At 38.5% G+C, this 21214-nt stretch overlaps 2 protein-coding genes across 15 annotated transcripts in view; both read left to right on the top strand.

The window, feature by feature from the left end:
* Positions 1-18016, top strand: part of LOC143304254 (uncharacterized) — a 126964-nt gene extending 108948 nt beyond the window's left edge. For 2 of the 14 annotated variants that reach the window (XR_013060978.1, XR_013060977.1), the window contains exons 2-4: positions 15519-15564; positions 15663-16319; positions 16760-17643. Coding sequence is in view for 4 of the 14 variants with exons in the window: in XM_076626657.1 (XP_076482772.1) it covers positions 16309-16319; positions 16760-16845; positions 17699-17793 (192 nt within the window). In the remaining 10 variants the exon portion in view is untranslated. Of the gene's footprint in view, positions 1-528; positions 706-13235; positions 14781-14917; positions 15565-15662; positions 16320-16759; positions 17644-17698 lie in introns of those variants that run through there. The other 12 variants (XR_013060986.1, XR_013060983.1, XR_013060981.1 and 9 more) reach the window with 12 other exon arrangements.
* A 1049-nt stretch (positions 18017-19065) lies between these two features.
* Positions 19066-20340, top strand: LOC117164952 (uncharacterized). Its single transcript, XM_076626650.1, has 2 exons — positions 19066-19107; positions 19249-20340. Exons 1-2 carry the CDS (start codon positions 19066-19068, stop codon positions 19783-19785), a joined length of 579 nt encoding a protein of 192 aa, XP_076482765.1. The 3' UTR covers positions 19786-20340.
* Positions 20341-21214: the final 874 nt, after the last annotated feature.

Here is a 21214-nt window from a genome sequence, read left to right as displayed (position 1 = left end):
TACAGCCAATTGGTACATATTATTCGATACATAATTAATATTTGTATCACGTACAGCGATGCAAGTGGTATTGAAGAAAATAGCCATTTTATGTTACAACTATAACGAGTAAATTTACTCGTTTAACTTGAGAGGAATTAAAAAGGTACCTGACTTTTAAATAAGCATTAAATAAGAAATTTAAATATCGCAGACGGTGATGTAGGTGTTATTCAAGAAAAGAGAACATTTTATTTTGTAATTAGCACGAGTAAATGAACGAATATCGATAATATAATATAATGATTAATATGAATTTTATCTGGCTGATTATTTAAATACCATAACATATTTCACAGTAACGTCATCGACTGCCATTAGGCTCTTTTCCCTTTTTGTTCAAACTAATTGATAGTCGAAAACTAGTATCAAGGAGGTGTGAATTTAGTCGTAGTTTGTAGAAACTATTAAAATGATAAAAATGGATACCGTATTAAATCGTCGAAGGCGCCAATTTACGATAAATATTAAAAATTACGATTAAAATTGTTCAATTTGATTTTGTTATAATGGAAAACCCGTCCTTTGCTATGTCAAGAGATCGTTAACGTTTGATTGACATCTCGACACCTTGTCAAGATATATAAGGAACGCGGAAGTCGCGCGCGAGCTCTTTCGTGCCTGAAATTCCGGACAGTGAACATCCAAGAAGAATTTAAATATAAGGTAAATAAAAAAAAATATCAAATAACAACATTGTAACTAGTAATTTATAACGTCTAAGCCATTAATTTACAATACTTGAGAAATTAATTTACAATATTTAAGCTATTAATTTATAACATTTAAGCCATTAATATATAACATATAAGCAATTAATTTATAACGTCTAAACTATTAATTTATAACATTTGTTGAGATATGTATAATTTTCTGTGTTGGACTGGGTTAAATGTGTAGTAGAGATACTTGTAAGGGAATATCAGCGTGTGGATGTATGTGTGTGCGCGGCGTCTCGAAAACAGATGAATGTAAACTGTTCAGTCGGTTAACAGAAATATAATACGTTATATGGTATGCCGTTATAACGTATTACGTTATATGGTATGCCGTTATAACGTATTAGGTTATATGGTATGCCGTTATAAAGTATTAGGTTATATGGTATGCCGTTATAACGTATTAGGTTATATGGTATGAAGTTATAACGTATTACGTTATATGGTATGACATTATAACGTATTACGTTATATGGGATGACGTTATAACGTATTACGTTATATGGTATGACATTATAACGTATTACGTTATATGGGATGACGTTATAACGTATTACGTTATATGGTATGACGTTAGAACGTATTACGTTATATGGGATGACGTTATAACGTATTACGTTATATGGTATGACGTTAGAACGTATTACGTTATATGGGATGACGTTATAACGTATTACGTTATATGGGATGACGTTATAACGTATTACGTTATATATTATAACGTTATAACGTATTACGTTATATATTATAACGTTATAACGTATTACGTTATATGGTATGCCTTTATAACGTAATACGAAATCGCCAAGGTTGAACCTAACTATTTTAGCTTTGTTTTCGTCGAACCTATCCTTATCGTATTTGGCGCTTGCTTCTATATTCTTTATCGCCTGCTGTCTTACATTTTTTTTTTATTTATTTGTTGAAATTACAATCAATTCTCGCGTTGAGAATTTTCAGTAATTTTTCTGGCGTGGCGCAGTGACATGGCTGTTTATTTACAATAAGTTAATACTTATTATAGATAGGTATAATTTATAAGTATTATAAGTAAGTGCATATGCTTAATTTGGATAATTAAATGAATCTAACGTTTAGGTCTAGCGGGTAGTGCCTCTTCAGCCTGCGAATCTGGTCCGTCGTATCGAGTAGTCCAGTGATCAGGGGGTTTCGGTGTTTGTTGATTCTTTTGCTATATCTGTCGCTATATTTTGCTATTTCCTCTTTGACGGTGGGTATCTTGAGGTCGCGGTGTATTGTTTCATTGATTACATACCAAGGTGCGTCAATTAGGGATCTTAGCGTTTTCGATTGAAAGCGTTGGAGTATTTCAATGTTGGAGTTACTTGCTGTTCCCCATAGTTGGATTCCTTAGGTCCAGACAGGTTTTATTACGGTCTTGTAGAGGGTAATTTTATTCTGTATGTTTAGTTTGGAGCGTCGGCCCGTGAGCCAATAGAGTTTTTTTAGTTTGTCCTTTAGTTGCTTCGTTTTATCTGAGATGTGTGTCTTCCACGTTAGTCTCCTGTCCAGGGTCATGCCCAGGTATCAGACTGTGTCCCTGCTAGGAACTGTTGCATTGTTGATGGTGACCTGGGGGCAGGTTTGTTTTCGGAGCGTGAAGGTTACATGTGAGGATTTCTTTTCGTTGACTTTGAAGCCCCATTTGTGAAACCACTTTTCCATGGAGTCGAGACTTCGCTGGAGAGTGGATGAGGCTATTACCGGGTCTGCGTGGGTAGCTAATAGCGCTGTGTCGTCTGCAAATGTCGCTATTGTTATATCGTTTGATATAGGTATTTCGGCAGTGTAGATGGAGTACAGTAGGGGTCCGAGGACACTACCTTGGGGTATGCCGGCTTCTATTGGGAATGTTGCGGAAGTGGCGTCTAGGCATTTGACCATGAATTGTCTATTGGTTAGGTAAGATTTTAGGATGGAGTAGTAGAGGTGAGGTAGGATCTTTTTAATCTTGTATAGTAGCCCTTCATGCCATACTTTGTCGAATGCCTGTTGGATGTCGAGGAAAACCGCTGAGCAATATTTTTTCTTTTCGAGTGTTTGACTGATCGTATGAGTTAAGCGGTGGATTTGCTCTACTGTAGAATGATGTTTTCGGAAGCCGAATTGGTGATCTGGGAGTGTTTTCAAGTTCTCTAGGATTGGAAGGAGTCGGTTCGTGAGCATCTTCTCGAATAGTTTGGACAGGGTAGGTAAAAGACTGATTGGGCGATAGGAGCAGGTTTCGTATATCGGTTTACCGGGTTTAGGGATGAGGGTAATCAATGAGATTTTCCAGGCCTTAGGATAGTGTTCCAAGCGAAGGATAGCATTAAAAATCGATGTGATGACTGCTATCCCTTTTGTGGGAAGTTCTTTGATTGCTGTATTGCTTATTAGGTCGTGTCCTGCTGCTTTCTTGGGGTTTAGGCGACTGATTGTTTCCATAGTCTCTGCAGAGGAGAAGGGTTCGATAGGAGGGGACATTTGGAAGGGGGTGTGCAGGTATTCAGTAACGTCCGCGGCGGCTTTGGGGGAATGGGGTTTGAATACTTTTGACAAGTGTTTAGCAAACAGGTCGGCTTTTTCTATAGGGCTTCGCGCCCATCCACCTTGCGGACGGCGGATAGGTGGGATTATTTGTGGGGAGCGTGTGAGTTTCCTGGAGGCCTTCCATAGTGAGTAGTTGGCGTCGGCTGTGGGGGATAAGCTGGCGAGGTATTTATGGAAACAGTCGTTTTTATAGTTTTTTAAGGTTCTGGATAGCTTTCGACGGGCAGGCAGAGAGTTCTATCTTTTCTCTGTATTTTACGATGAAGGGTGCCGGACCGTAACTCATACGTATTCGCGACGTCTTCGTTCTGTAATTTATCGACGATCTCGGAAATTTGTGGGTCGCGACGTTGTTCCGTAAGTAGCCAATCGTCGGAGATTTCGGTTAGGTTAATTTCTTTCTCTACAATTTTGCTGAACGTACTGCGATCCAAGTCTACGGGATTTCGCGAAAAGAAATCTACGTGGGCCATTCGTTTACCTTCCCGGTACATAATGTCAAAGGTAACAGTTTGCAGGTAAGCCCACCATCTGTAAACCCTGTCGTTCAAGTGTACCTTATTACTGGATGCTTTCAGGGAGTTGCAATCGGTGACAACGAGAAATTCTCGTCCGTGTAAGTAATGACGGAAGTGCTTGACGGCGTTTACAACTGCTAACGTTTCCAATTCGTAGGAATGATACCTAGATTCCGCAGGGCTAGTTCTTTTGCTGTAATACTCCACTATTCGATTTTTACCTTCGACCCTGTGCATTAAAATGGCTCCATCTCCTTCCGAGCTAGCGTCCGTATGTAGTTCTATGGGGTAATTGGGGTCAAATATCATTAGCACCGGCGCGTCAGTCAGGACGGAAATTACCTTTTATCTTATCTGTTCGTGCCTATCCGTCCAAGGTATATTCTTGTTACTCGAGGTAAGTGCGTACAGGGGTTTCATTACTTGTGAAAATTTGGGAATGAAGTTTCGGAAATAAGAGGCCAAACCTATGAATTGCCTAAGTTGTGTGACGGTCGACGGTGCAGGTAAAGAACTCAAGGCTTGTATTTTACCCGGGTTTGGACGGACTTCTCCGTTACGAATTACATATCCCAAGTAGAGTACCGATGTCTTTAAAAAGGAGCATTTTGAAAAGTTAAAGGAGAATCCGGCTTTCACGAGGGTATCTAATACGGTGCTCAACCTTTCTAGGGCTTGATCTACTGAGTCGGCAATAATTAGGACGTCGTCCAAGTAAACAACAACGAACGAATACGCGAGGTCGCCTAAGGCGTTGAGAATGGCCCTCTGGAAAACGGATGGTGCATTTTTCAATCCGAACGGCATAGTCACGTACTCGTATTGCCCGTCGGGTGTGACGAACGCCGTATATTCCGTCGAATTGGGATGAATGGGGATTTGGTGGAATCCGCTGGCCATGTCCAGGCTAATGAAGTATCTCGCCTTCTGCAATCTCGCGATTTGATCCGCGATGAGGGGTAGGGGATACCGGTCCGCGACCGTATTTTTATTTAATGCCCGCAAATCTACGCACAGTCTATCTGAGCCGTCTTTCTTCTTTACAAGTAAGATAGGGCTCGCGAACGGTGAGTTGCTCGGCCTCACGATTTTTGCTCTAATTAACTCGTCTATTCTCTCACGCACTATCCTACGCTCTTCTTCGCTAAGTCGGTAGGGACTTCTTTGCACGGTAACATTAGGATCGATTAACCGTATTTCTAATTGGCCCGTGCTTACGCGAGTACGTGGGAAGCCCGTAATGAATGAATCTTTGAATTTCTCGAGGACAGAAATTAACCGACTTTTATCATTACCAACCACGTCAGTGTCAACCGCATTGATATTGATCAATCATCAAAACCCTGGCTTAAGATCTCGCGGCCAATCATGATATCATAGTGCAAGTGACTATCGGCCAGAACGTGGAAGGTTATCTCCAATGTAAAACAGTTAATGCGTACCGTAGATAAGATCTGGGATGTACTCTTAACGCAGGTGTTTCCTATTCCTCGCATAACTACTATATCTGTCGTTCTCCTACCGGAGAATTTCGGAGCGACAGATTCTCTAATTAATGAGCACTCGGCTCCGGAATCGAAGTAAAATGGGAACGACTCACCCAGATGACTTAAACTACCGGCTGGGGACTCCACCACGCAGGTGTAACGTCAATTCATATCAGAGACCAGGCCATACACCACGGACAGGATGGCACCCAGATACCTGCATATCCCTGGCGCGCACCCTCAATAGTCTTAAGTGCCTACCAGGGGCACTTGGCATTTTTATAGTTAAGGTCGTTCGGACCAAGCGAGTATTTCCTGTCGTAAATTCCGTCCCTTGTCCTTAGATACCCCCACCCCTAGCTTTCCTCAGACACAGTATCGTCAGTAAGACTTCACTTATTCTGTATCCTTAGAATAGTCAACATATCTATGTCGGTCTCTACTCTTATAAGTCGCGTACTTAATGTATCGTTATAACTAAGTCTGACATAACGTGGTTGGAGTGAATTGTGATTTATGTTAATTCAGTGCGTGTTACATTGTGATTGCTGAATTCATAATAAAGGTTGATTAAAACCAAGTTAATAGTTGTGTTACGACTCAACTATATTTTATTTTCACCAACCAACCCAAAAATTACGTGACACAGGAGTTGACTTTACGCTCATCCTTGGGGCCTGTTCTACCGTCCCGTCGTGCCGGGCAGTTAGATGCGATATGGCCTTCCGTATGACACCTGTAGCAAACCGCCTTGGACGGTGCGGCCGGTCGGCTTCCTTCCTGGCGTCGTGCATCCCTCTGCTGTACGTTCTGCATCCTCTTGCGGCAGTCCTTTATTCTGTGTCCGAGAGTACCAGTAATGACACCTCGTCTGGTGGCCCGATAACTTGCGTCGCTTAGCTTCGGGTTCCGCCGGTGCATCTCTCGGCGAAAATGTCGACTCTTCTTCGTAACAAAAGGGTCGCATTTCGCTCAGAAATTGGTCCTCCGTTCTGATATCGCTCGTGAGGGCCAATCGTTTAAGACGTTGGTCGTGTGGAATTAATATGTAGAGAGTGACAGCGTTAAGTATTTCGTCAAGCGTAGAATGTTGCCACCGCGTCTGCAGGAGGGAACGGACACGGCCGGCAAACGCCCCCGTGGATTCGCCCGTTCCCCGCGATTCCCTGGATACCTTGATTAACGATGAGGATGTCACGTAAAGTTGGTACTTGGGTGGTAGCAAGAAGGCTGGGTCGTAACCCAACTACTTATTTTCCTTTATAAAACTTTATTATAAATGTTCACACTTACAAAATAACACCGAACCGGAGAATAGGGGTTGTATGAGTACAGCAACTAGAAGAGGAACAAGAACTGCCCGAGCTGGGTGAAGTCTCGGTTTATATACGTTTTGGTTTTAGGATGTTGAGGGGCTAGGTGTAGGTTATGATGTAGAAAGTGTCCGAAGGTCGGGGGTCCATATCCTATCTCTGATGTGGACTGAGGTGCATCACAGTCTTGGCGTATGCTATGATGATAAGGTGGTGATGTGTCCAAAAGTGTTCGAAAGTCGACCGTCGATGTATTATCACTGATGTAGGTTGAGATGTGATTGATGTCACATACCCCCCTCTTTAGATTGATTTTGGTCCTCCAAAATCTTAGTGTTTCCTCAGTATGGAGCGATGGAATTGGACTCTGACTGGCTCGACTTGTACTTGTTCTTCTTCGTCGTGGTATATGCTTTTGCTATTTCAACCTGTGAAGGTTGTTGGCTGGTTAAATTTCGACTACGATTAATAGGGATAATTTGCGAAGTTTGACGAAATGCCGCAGTATCACGTGTTGAATCTTTCGTAGACTTTCTAACAGCCTGTGATATAGAATGAGTTAGTGGTCTTTGAGTAATGGTTTTATACTATCTTGTTGTTTCTTTATAGTTTAATTGTTATCCAGTTGTTCCTTTGATACTTGCATTTCTTTGTTTTGTTTAGCAACTTCTAAAGCCTTTTCAGCATCTACAACTGGTTTTTTTTCCATGCATGTAATTTCTTCTTCGACCAGTACAACTGTGCTTTCCTCTATAGTTCGTGTTTTTGTGTCATTTAGTAAACTTTTCAATTCAATTTGCACAGTATCTGGAGCTTTGGATACCGACTGACTATCATCTTCTGCATTTTCAACACCCCAATCATCAAAGATATCCTGAATTGCATTTCTTTCGTTAGTTATGCGCATTTTATCTGCTTCACTTATAGATTTATTCCTTCCTTCTGTATTAGCAACATGTATAAGTACGACAATTTTATTATGAATAATTTTCTTTTCTACATTAATTTTATGTGAACTATCAAAAGATCAATCTTGCCATTTCCATTTGTTGTTTCTTGTTATTCTTTTCTTTAATATCAATGTCATCTGCAGTTTCTAGATCACTACTCCTGAGGTAATAGGAGTTATAGAATCGTTTCTTGTCTTTGTATGATTTAATACGTCATAATTGTCTTTCTGGCTACAATTTTCAGAAACTTCTTGAGCCACAATTTCTGTTGACATTACTTCTATAATTGTTCCATCACATTCTCGCGCATAATCTATCAAATTAAATTCTTCATTTGCAATTTCAGCGTTCTTCGTTCCTTTTTGTTCGGCAGAAACATTTTTTCTTCATTGGAATTTACAACAGCATCCTTTTCATGTACAGTTAAAATAATATTTTCTTCTGTACTTTCATTCATATCATTAATATAATAGTTTCTACAGTTAGTACCATTACTTCTGAACTACTATCAACTAGTTTAGACAAATCTGTGTCTGTATCCGTGACATGCAATGTTTGGGCTTTATCATCAAAAGTTTCACGAAGTGTTTTAATTAATGCTTGACACTGAGCATTAATAACACTAACTGTATCTATATTTAACACTGTACAAACGTTGTGTTTCTCAATGTTTTGTTCACCCTCATTTGTATTAAATATTTCAACATCATTCGTACTTTCTTTATCTAAAGATGTGTCACCTGCATATCTTGAATGATCTCCAATCTCAGTTGTATTTTCTGCTTGCTCTTCTTGAAATTTCTCATCTTTTTTTTTTTACATTGATCATCAATTTGTGGGCCCTTATTTATTATTTCTTGTTCTACTTCATTAATCGCAACGTTCTTTATGCTCTCTGTCTCACTACTTTCCTTACTGTAGAAATTTTTTTTGTTTTTATTTAAATCTGTTACATCACATTTATTTACTATTAAACCATCTTGAATTGTATTATCTGTACATTCCAGGTGACTTATTTTTTTTTTTTTTTTTTGATTTTCTGGAATATCATGCACATTCTTTATAATATCAGTCGTTGATTCTGATATTAATGAAGAAGATACATCTACTTTTATCGATGATTCTACTTTATTAATGTCACTGTGCACTTCATCTAGTTGTTCCATAGTAAAACATCAAGATTGTTACAATTACTTAAAAAGTCATGGATTGTTATTTAAATATTTACTGCACCTTTCCATCAATGTAACCCTTTATGGCAGTTTGACATTCTACAGAACACCAATGCTGTATCAGTTTATATTTTTCTTCATCATGAAGTTTTATTATATCACCTAATTCTTCCTGATGTTTTTTTTCCTTTTTTTTCAATTTTCAAATAAGAGTGTGTTTTCTATGTGAATCTTCTAATTCGTGGTTCGCCTCGAGTAAGCGATTATTAACATCTTTGGAAAGTTTTTGGACGTTTTCCAGTTCTTTTCTAAGAAAATTATTTTGTTCGTTCATATCTTTTACTTTACCTTCAATTTCTACCCTACGCAATATTTCAAATTTATTTTCATTGACAAGGATCATTTTTCTTCTTTTTCAAAATCCAGTTTCAATTTATTAGTTTCTTCTTCATATTTATATCCAAAATCACCCACTTTTTCATATTCACCCTTTAGTTCGTCTAGTTCACATTGAAGGACAGATTATTTGTCCTTGTGGTTCAAGAACTACATTTTATCTCTTTTGCATCTTTAGCTCCAGCTTATCACGTTCCTCCATTGAATTACTAACACATGAATTAAGTTTGGCCTTCTTTTTGTTGTTCCAGCAGGTCAACTTCATATTTGTGACTTATGTTATTCCTTCTAATTTTATTGTTAGTTCTTCAATTTGTATTCCAAAAGATTGAACTCTTTTCACGTGTGCGTGTTTTTTTTCATCTATCTATCTGAATATTATAACAAAGACTTTACATTGAATATTTTATTAAAATTGTAATATTTTCATAAACGCTTCAAAATCCACAGTCTATTGATCAACTCCTCTATCCTTTCTCTTTCTCCTCACTAAAATAGATAAATTCCTAATGTAGTTCGTGGATAATTTTTTTTTTTCTCTAAAGCAAATCACATTTATCATCTGATATATTTTTTGAAATAATTTCTGTCTGTTCATTTTCTTCTTTTCCCCTACTTCTTTTTCTCCTTCTAATGAATTCTTTTTATTTTTTATTAGGTAATTCTTGTGAATCTTTAAAGCGCTTCGCAAAATTTTATTCGTGTCTGACTGTCTTGTTTGATTATAAACAATTTCTTCAAATTTTGGCGAAGTAGCAGGCTTTGTAGCAACATTATAACGACTGCTCCGTTTACTACCATCTAACATAGATGGAGATGGATTCTTGTCATCTTTATTCTCTAAAGACTTCTCTTGTGTATTAGCATCTACATTTCTCGACATAAGATCTGCTGAAGTTTTTAATTCTGTAGTGTCACACGCATTTTTCGCTGTCATCATTTGGTCTTCTTCTATAAGCAAATGTTCATTATTGTAAGCATCATCTCTTGCTTTTTGTATGGATTCTAATGATATATTTTGTTCAACGTTGTCTATTGATTTTGTATCATTTTCAGCAGTTGATTTACTAACTGCTTCTAATTCCTTCGTTTCAATTTGGTTTTCTTTATTTGTATCGCCGTCCAAAATATTTCTCATTGAAATATTATCCTTCTTGTTATGATCTTTTTCTGCTTCTCCTAAACTTTTACTTTTTTTGTCAAACCATTCTTGTAAATTTTGAGTATCTTGTGACGAAGATGGTGACAAATCATTATACAATACTGCAATATCTTCTTTCCTTCGTTTCACAGACTCTTTCTGGTATTCTATTGAGCTATTGACATCAAACATTAAGTCTGTTTTAATGAAAATATAATCCTGTGAAGCGGTGTCAATTGATACTTTCTTTTCGGCTTCAAGGATATTGTATGGTGGATTGGCGAGTAGTAATTTTCCTATTTCGCCTTTCAGGCCTCGGATAAAATCGATCACGGAATCTTTTAAAATCCTGTCGTTCATAGCTCGTCTAGTAATTTCGTCACGGTATTCGTTCGTTATACTGTATTGTAACTTATTGAGCGCTCTGCGGAACCTGATGATATAACTTTGCACACTTTCGTCATGACGCTGTCTCGTTTCGCGTAGCTGGTCTTGATGTTCTTTAACAGAGTCTTGGGTGGCTACGTTTCGTCTTAGGGCATCGTACAGGTGTCCGTATTCGTATATCGGTATATTGCAGATGGCCATTGCGGCTTTACCCGTGATTTTCCCGATTTTGATCATTTTTAATAGTAGCGTGGGTTCGCTACACATGGCTCGTAATTCGCGTACTTCGTGTATGAATTCTTCTACTCCGATATTGTCTTCGCCGTTTAATTGCGGAATACATACTATCGCGTCTTTGGCCCGTAAGCTCGGAGAGGCGAATTGCGGTGGACGGTCTTCGTAAGAGGGATGGTTGTCTTCTTCTGTTCGAATTGGAACGCATGGTGGGGAAGTTCTATCTCTCGCGGCAACAGATTCGTCCATAGTAATAAGGGAGCCTAGTTCTGTAGTAGCGTCGCGTCCTATTTTTATTTTAGAGATATTTTTGCCTAATAGTTCTATTTCCGCTGCACGCTTCTTATTTTCACTGTCGGCCGTCCGTTGTGTCTCTTCTACACGTTGCGCAAGAATTTCAATTTGTTTTTGAATTACGTCGAGTATGGCACGAATCGAATTGTCCGTACCTCCGTTTGTAGAAACGGTTTCAATAGTTTCGACTTTGTCTTTTCGTGATGTGGGCATGATTCTAATTGAGCTTATTGAGTCTGAACTATTGTTGCTATTTGGACTCGAAGCGCTTGAGAAACTGGGTTTTCTCACACGGTATCGTGAAAATGAATCCAGATTTTTCAGCTTACCGTAGTAGCTATGACCGTTGAGGAGTCTCAGGCATGTTTCCTCTCTGGTTGGTTCTAGATTCCGAATCATATTCGTAGGCTTGCTCTGCGCTGACCGTAGTCCTCTCGTCTAGTTTCACCGTAATGGAACGTTGAAAGTTGCTGCAGGGCTTCGTAGTAGCAAAGATTCGCACTGGGTCCGTTGATCCTTCGATCTTCAATGATGCGCGTACGCCGAAATCGTAATTTCGTTTGCACTGAAGTGAATAGATCCTGGCACGGATCGCCAAAAATGTCACGTAAAGTTGGTACTTGGGTGGTAGTAAGAAGGGTGAGTCGTAACCCAACTACTTATTTTCCTTTATAAAACTTTATTATAAATGTTCACACTTACAAAATAACACCGAACCGGAGAATAGGGGTTGTATGAGTACAGCAACTAGAAAAGGAACAAGAACTGCCCGAGCTGGGTGAAGTCTCGGTTTATATACGTTTTGGTTTTAGGATGTTGAGGGGCTAGGTGTAGGTTATGATGTAGAAAGTGTCCGAAGGTCGGGGGTCCATATCCTATCTCTGATGTGGACTGAGGTGCATCACAGTCTTGGTGTATGCTATGATGATAAGGTGGTGATGTGTCCAAAAGTGTTCGAAAGTCGACCGTCGATGTATTATCACTGATGTAGGTTGAGATGTGATTGATGTCACAAGGACGTCGTCTCTCGGCCACCGAACTGTATAAGGAATCGTTCCTTAACTTTAGACCAAGTAACTTCTCCGTCTCCCGTCATTCGTGCCAGCCAATGTGCTGCAGAACCCTGTAGAGAGTCACTTAAGGCAGAGTATAGCGCGTCATCTCGCAGGGGGTTGTTCTGCATGGCCCTACTAACAGCCGCGCACCACGCGGCTGGGTCGGCGCCTGCGACTTCTGGGTTAAAATGTGGTAATTTGGTGATTCCCGTATTTGGTCGTTGCATTAGCGTATGAATTAGGTTGTTCATGACAGCGACCTGCCCTTCCAGCGCTCGCAACCGTTCTGATCCCACTTCTGATGTCGGATCGTCACTGGGAATGGGGTTGTGGGCGTCAAATGAATCTTCTCGAGGATTAGCCATTGATACGGTACACACAGGCGTAGTTTATTGCAATGATAGAATTATTACAGTCTTGACAATTGATCACGGCAGTTCGGCACTCGCGACACTAGTGACGATGCTCTCGGGCTCAATAACGAATCCGCGGTCGACGGGATGATAGATGAACGTACTCACAAAATGTAAGTCGGACGCGTAATATTCACTGGTCGTAAAGAGTTACTCCTTTCATCAGTGAGATCGCGAGCGAGAGAATGCCTTTCCCGTCCCGATGATGCCACAGAGGAAAACTATAATGGGGTGTGTCTAAGGATACGAGATCATCGGATTCGTCGAGAAAAGCCTTCGTTCAGAAAGTAAGGGAAATTGACGTTGCTGCTAATTGGACAATCTCCATATCGGTGGTTAGAAAAAGATGCTAGCTGCCCTCGAGGGAAAGTTGCTAGTGGGAGACGCCGCTAGTTGAAAAATAAGTCTCCCCTATTTTCCCGTAGTTGGGACAAAGACTGTTTGTCTGTTTGAAGGACTTTAGTTAACTAAACCTTAAGATTTATAACGGGCCCTCGGGCTAGCCGAACATGTACTGCGGAGACGCATCGACATCTGGCAATCATCTTACTCGAAGAATAGGGTCTGCGCGTGGCGAGCCACGGGACAGAAACCGTTGGAATGTTTACTGTCGCGTGTCGCCACGAATATTTCTTTTAAGGAGAGCTATAGAATTACTCCATACCTTTGTTAGACAAAGCGTTCATCCCGTGACCGCGGCTACGTTCGGCGACTGACTGTCGCCTCGAGCCCAAGCTCATTATCACGACTCTCGAACAATTACAAACGGGTTGAATAACTACAATTGTTCAATTACAGCTATAGTAGATTCTAGGTTACAATGTTGCGGGATTATCCAAAATTCCAAAGGCTCTGGTGTTCTTTCATCTCCGACATATATATATGTCGGGTTTACATTAGAATTAGGGTTAGGGGCGTAAAGCGAATCTTCGTTTGGATTACACGTCGTCGTTATGCAATAGAGAAGACATTGGCTAGTGCAAATACGATTACCATAGAACCCGCGGGTTCAGTAACGAACCCGCGGACAACGGGACGGTAGCCGTACGCACTCGCAAAGATCTAAGTCGGATTCTGTGTTAATAGTCGCTGGCGTTAATCTCTTTTTTTTGTCGATGAGACCGCAAGAGAGAATGACTTTCCGTCCCGGTGATACCCCAGAGGAAAACTATGACGGGATGTGTCTAAGGACACGAGATCATCGGATTCGTCGGGGACATCCTACGTTCGGAAAGTAAGGGAAATTGATGTTGCTGCTAATTGGCCAATCTCCATATCGGTAGTTAGAAAAGGATGCTAGCTGCCCTTGAGGGAGGGTTGCTAGTGGGAGACGTCGTTCGTGGAAAAATAGGTCTCTCCTGTCTTCCCGTAACTGGGACAAAGACTGTGTATCTGTTGAAGGATTTTAGGTAACTAGATATTAGTGTTTATGACGGTCCTCGGGCTAGCCGATCACGTACTGTGGAGACGCGTCGACATCTGGTAAACATCCTGCCCGGAGAATAGGATCTGCGTGTGGCAAGCTACGGGACAGAAACCGTTGGAATGTTTACTGCCACGTGCCGCTACAAATCTTTCTTTTAAGGAGAGCTATAGGATTACTCAATGCCTTTGTTAGATGGAGAGTTCGTCCCGTTGACCGCGGCCACGTTCGGCGACTAATTGTCGCCTTGAGCCCAAGCTCATTGTCACAAGTCTCAAACAAATACAATTGGTTAGAATGACGGCAAATCGTTTAGTTACAACTGTAAATTTTAATTACAATGTTTTTATGGATTTTCCCGAGGTTTCAGAGGGAAGGCACCGGTGTCCTCTTATCTCCGACATATATAAATTATATTTAAGAAGTTTAGGATAGTTTAAAGATGAAATAAATTGCTTTTTAAGTTTAATCTCTTACTTTCGACGAAATCAAGTTTCTCTGGAATTTGGTGGAGTTTAAGATTTGATATCGGTGTCGTTGGAGTTATGTGACACTTTAAGGTGGAATAAATCTAGCGAGGAGTTTAAGGTGCGGCAAAGGAGCGTGGAATGTTGCAATAGAAATTTATTGCAGTGTTAGTGCATTGGTAGATTGATCAAATTTACGTGTAGCGTGGGTAACCAATGGTAAATATTTTGCAATGTGTATAATTTCTCAGTAATCTGAAGCTTATAAAATCTATTGACAACTAATGGAAATTGTTGATTTAATAGATCAATTTTAAATTCCTCGTTAATCTAAATTTTTTTAATCCTATTTACAGCTAAACCTTACGACGAAAAATTAACGAAGTGGAATAAAAATGGCATTGTGATTCTTCTCGTCGTGTATTGGTGTCACATCAAATTTAAGAGACAGTTTTACTTGCGGATGCTGCATGTTACGTTGGTGAGGTCGACGAAAGCGTAAAATAGGAACTCGTCCGAAATACACTAACGCGGAAGGTTAAATTTAACGCAAAAGGCTGAGAAATTAGTTTAGAACTCGAAATTTCATTGGTACGACGCTCTTGAAACGCATTCAAAGAGGTCGGCGACCTCGAAAGGGGATGAACGCAACTGTTTCGTGGGAATTTCTTATTGTGGCTTATTTGGATGAAGCTGCTTTAAAATCAGCGCTGGATTCGTCTGTATTTTGCCCGGAAATCATAAAATGTTTAGGCCAGGCGACTCCATGTACAGAAAATGTTATGTCCACTTTTTACGTCCGTAGAATTCAACTCTTTACTACTATGCACTTCTTCTCCAAAAAAAATATCGCGTTTCAATATTAAAAAAGTTTCAATAATATACTATCCATTAGAAGAATGATAACATGATAACCTTACAAATTATTAGTATTAACAAATTCTTATTGTCGTATAGAAATGCCAACTATTGCTTCGGTAAAACAAGCAAAGGAATTTTACAGGTAAATTTTATAAATTACAAGTCATCTTATAACGCAAAATACGACGTGTAAAATTGTCTCAATTTATTAATAGTATTAATAAATTATTATGATAAAAGATGCAGGAATCTTAGCCTCATGAGAAATTAGAGATGAAAATGAGTGGGAAAAGATTAATCACTGGTCCTCCTAAAAAGATGCAGTCCCATGGATAGATGGTTGTGCGAGTATTAAAGCAGCGCAAAACCGTTCCCCGAATTCTCATCCCGGACGTCGTACGACCAAAGACAAAAACAACTCACTCGAGGGCATTGCGGAGAGACATTCATCGAGGACACAATAGTATTATTCCAGGAAGTGCTAGTTCTTCCTAGATTCCGGTTACAATGTTCTTAACGCGTGGAAATTAGTCTTGACCAGGAAACATCTATAACGGCATGTATTTTCTGCCGTGATTGTAAATCTGTTTGGAACATGCGGTTTGTCCGTTAATCTAGGCGCTGTTGTTCAATTGAGTCAATATTATTTGTTGGTAGATTAGTGTGTGCAAGAGCGCTCTATCCATTATTGACCAATTCGAGCACGTATTGGTAAATTTCACACCGGCAATTACGGTGAAATCGTTCGTGGTCGCTGGAAATTAGCAGTATCGTTTGCGGTCGTGAGCTGATTGACACTGCGTGAGCGGGGAATTATGTGAAGCAGCTTTGCTTTGTCGTTTCATGCATTTAATAGGTTTACGGCGGTGGACAGAGTTTGTAAAACATGAAGACAAGGTAGAAAAAGATTATTTTTCATTTTTTACTATTAGATTATTTTCAAAGTGATCTTTTCAGTGAAATATGATTGACAAAAAATAAGATCTATAATTGAATCATTATAGAAAATAGAATAATATTGATAATAAAGAAATAAAAATCAATTATAGAATAACATATAATAATAATAATAATAATAATAATAATAACAATAATGTGGATAGACTTTATGTTTACTTTTATATGTATAATGATACTGTTTGATCCTTGAATTAAAGTTAAGATTAACGTTGCGATTATGATTATCCTTTGTCTGACTAAATATATTTGAAGTATCAATTACAGTAGAATTTTTGAAAGATTCTTGGCTGTTAAACAAAAAACTGGTTCCTTTATATTTCGCTCAATTATCATAGAATCGTGAAACTGACTTTCACTTCAAATTTTGTCTGTTTCAGGAGTAACAAGTACCTGCAAAAATCATCCATCAGCCGGATATGTGCTGTCGGAGGGTTTTTCATTAGCATTCCCGTCTTTCTAACTGGTAAGAACCAATTCCTTCAATTCTGTCAACTTTAACCTTTTGAAAGATACTAGTACATAAGTTATACGTTTAATTTTTCTTGAATTCAGGCATGAATCTAAAAGATACTGTGAACTATCTCTGAGTGTATGAAATCAGTTTAGAAATCCAATGGAAATAAAGTTAATTTTAACGCCGAATAGTCATTATTTTTCTTAGAAAAATAAAAATGATCGTCTTTTAGGGAAGTTTTAACAGATTAATTTATAAAGAGCTGAAACAGAATATTCATGTCATGCATGAATACGGCTGGTGGATGGATCGAGATCTAATCTAAAGTTTACGTTGTGTCATGCTAGTTTACACAGCTATCATTCGCTCGATCGAACGTTAAGCTGTTGAACTCGATTCAAGACGGACATTTTGACTCTGTTCAGAAGAAAACTGTGTTTTAATAAATTTGACGGAATAGAAATTATGATAGACTACAATGTTTTTTTAATTATATCATAAAATTTATTTATTTTTTTTTAATGTCATGTTAGAAACTTCAAATACTGTCCAAAACTTCGAACGTAATCGTTTTAGAAATTTGTAAATTACTTAACGACCAAAAATATTGAATTCTCTATTGTCTGAAGATAGATTCTCTATAATTTAAGTAATTTATTCGTCGAGAATTGATATATAAAGACTTAAATAATAAATTAATTGAAAAATAATTTGCGACTAGTATTGAAAATTTCAATGAAAAGCATATGTATATAGTTTACGCTTCGAGAATTATATGTATTGAGAATATGTATTTGCGCTGATTCTTTGTCCCACTTGTTATGGCATACGTGTTATAATGATCCTCTAACAATGCTTTCAGGTATGATATTGTATACATTCATCCAGTTTCATTCGACGCCGGTGTCACGTAAAATGGATACTTGGGTTGCGAGAGAAAAGAAAGCTGAGTCGTAGCCCAACTATTAATTCTCTTTTATCGAACTTTATTATGACTTTGGCACTTACAGTAGAATAACGTTGAACAGAGAAAGGGGTGTTGTACAAGAACAGCAACTAGAACGAGAACTCCCCGGGCTGGGTGAAGTCTCGGCTTATATACACCCTGGCTTGGGGATGTTGGGGGGTTTGGTGTGGATTCCAAGGAGTCCGAAAGTCGGGGTTGGGGCCTTATCTCTGATGGGGACTTAGATGCGTCGCGGCGTTGGCGTCCGACAGTCGGGAGTCGATGTCTTTTCTCTGAGAGGTAATTGGTGTCACACCGGCAATCGTTACGTCGGTTTTCATAGGCCTTGGCATCGTGTTTTGTGGATGCGCAATGGTCCATAACGTCTTCGTGTGGCAGAGGGTAAGAACATATCGTTATTAAAAAAGAAAACGAACACGTTCAAACACGTCTAAATCATCTTTTATGTGTATTTTACCCGGAAATCATTTTATCGTGAAATTTTGTTTTTCAGAGTTACCATAATTTATCTGGTAGAGTTCATAAAAATTTTTCTGAAATCAATTGCAAGCTTTTAGGAAACCAGGATTTTTCACATTTTTAAGAAGCGTTATAATTATATTTCTGATCTTTATTTTATTCGTGCGAAATTGAAAAGTACGCAAATGGCGCAAAATGCATAAAATGCGCTAAAATATACGTATATAAGAAAACAAATCTCGATTAAAATTTTATTTCTTTGATTATGTTCGTAAAACTACAAACTTGTATAAAAATACGCATTCTAGTTATAAGTGTTAAAACATTCGATCTAGTCCTTATCACATTCATGAAAACCTCCATTTAACCATTCGTTGTATCAACAAACATTCATATGCAAAACTTACCACCTACCACATCCTCCGCGTATTAATATAATCCCCTTTTATAAATTATACACTTTAGAATGGACTGGTTGGGTCAGAGTCATATAAGCTTACAAGTTCTCGAGGAGTTCTACCGAAGTTACATTTACGTTTGCATAATTTCACCGAAAAAGATACTCTGTAGAATGACAGGTTCGTTTGTTTATGTGATCCGCGATCGCAACTATTTCAAGGGGATTTTATAAATAACCATACACACGATATTCAGTGTATTTTCGCATTCTCGTTTATTTTTGGGAGATTTGTAAAACTGTTGAACAAAATAATTGAGTAACGATTATATTTGCTGAGAAAACGTCTTTTTCTCTGTACTCCTCCTTCTACTTCAAGCATGTAGTATTGACAATAGGATTGACAATGGCTGAAAGTAATCCAAAAGAGTTTTCACCATGGTTATCGGTAACGAAAAAGATTTGAATCATCTTTAATACTTATTCGTAACTAGAATCATTTCAACTAAAATGTAAATTCTTATATTATAACTTTTTTAATTTGTTATGGCCCCTGACTACAACCTAACCTATCATTCTTATTTCGTAGGAGAAGACGAATGCCGTGAAGGCGTTAGCGCGCGAACAGTGCGAAGGGGCGGTACAGCTGCAGCGTCAGCAGCAGCTGCAACAGCACCAGAACCAGCCCCAGCTACAACAGCAACAACAACTACGTGACCCGTTAACCATCCACCATGCTGGCTGCCCAACGAAAGTCGGGCCCGTGACGAACCAACTAAATACCAGCCACGCAACGCACGGCCGAGCTGCACAGTACCAACACTATCATCACCATCATCATCATCGACACGTGTCAATGTCTCCACCGCCCTTGTTGCTCTCATCGCCAGCTCCGATCGCGGCGACGCACAATCATCTGAACGTGAGCGGACACAGAAACGTGGTTACGCCACCGGATATACCAGCAGATAGATCGCCACCGAGTCCTGGAAATAAGCTAAATAGATCGCAGCATTTGCCACGGGAAGCAACCGGCAGCGTCAGTCCTGGTCTTCCGGCTGCCACATTAGATCTAAGTAGCGCAGCAACCACCAATAGTCCGCATGAATTGTCCACGTTAGTTTAGAAATTTGGTCCGAACATTATATCTTCACATAGGATTGGAGATTAATAGTTGATAGTTAATTTACACATCGATCTTTTTATTTGTAAATTGGGTCGTGGTTTAGAGTTGGTTTGTAAAAATTCGGTCCTAATTGTTAAATGATGAATATTGATTAAGAATAATAGGCATTGATGTACCAATCTTTTTTTAACTTATATACTTGAGCACACGCATTGGAGATTTCACTTTTATTCAGTGAAACAGCAACTTCATTACTCGCTTATTCAATACGGCAATTGCATATATTTCATGGACATTTTAACAATGTTTTGAATAATTTCTAACGGTACAATTGTGATGAAGTGAAAAAAATCGTGATAAGAAACAGAGAGAAAACTTGCTCGTTAATGAATATTGACCAGAAATAAAGTAATTTCTAAAGAATATCCCGAAGACGTCGTAGATATTACGAAAGGAATGATTAATTTATACCCGCCTGTATCTTGCCATTACCATACTATTATTATTATTATTAATATTGTTAGTAGTACTTGATTACATTATTATTAATATTAATATTATTGCCTTATTATTATTAATGTTATGGAACCTCTAGTCCTAGGTTACTTTCGCTGCCACGAAAGGATAAGATTTTCGAATTTTTGACTATTACGTGTAATTCAAGTTTTCCTGTTGCGCATGCGCAGTAGAAAGAAAGTTAGCGGAACTCAAATCTCGAACTATAGAGAGTTGAAAAGCAGTAAAAGTAAAAAAGCACGAATAACATTTGTATTTGTGCTGGATTAAGTTTGATAATTGAAAATTGAGTTTGATGATAACATTTTTTTCGTATTCGCTTTGGTAAATATTAGTTTTATTTAAAATTGAACAAAGCATTTTATGTTTTTCAAATACGGCACATAATCGTAATATCGAATTTTGTAAACTGATAGTAAGAAACTCTATAATTCGAGACTGGAACTTTGATCAAGTTCACATTGAACGTAAACTGACTTAATTTTGTTATTTAAGCGTATATACTATACGTGTTTGTTCCTTCTTCTCTTGTGCGCAGGCTATAGCTTAATTACTTCCAATAAACGCAGTTATATCGAATCAATGACCGATACAAATTTAGATATCAGGATTATTTAAACAAGAGATTAAAAACTAAAAAGTATTGTTTTTATACTGCATATGTACATATGCAATATGAACGACAGTTTGTGTAATAATATGTACCCCTCTTCTTAGTTTACTTTTGTATATTTTGCGACATTTGATATTAATTTTATGAGGAACGTACTTACACTTTATCTTTGTAATTAAATGTGAAATGAAAGAAAAGAAATGACATGAGAAAAGGAAATTCGATGTATGAGTATATACGAATTGACGGAATTAAAATTTAACGCTATATTTAAATAGAAAACGTGAAATATCTTGTCAT

Source organism: Bombus vancouverensis, unplaced genomic scaffold (genome assembly GCF_051014615.1).
Source record: "Bombus vancouverensis nearcticus unplaced genomic scaffold, iyBomVanc1_principal scaffold0028, whole genome shotgun sequence".
Classification (NCBI taxonomy): domain Eukaryota; kingdom Metazoa; phylum Arthropoda; class Insecta; order Hymenoptera; family Apidae; genus Bombus; species Bombus vancouverensis.
Note: the sequence above shows the minus strand (reverse complement) of the source record. Positions and strands in the feature narration are given on the sequence as shown.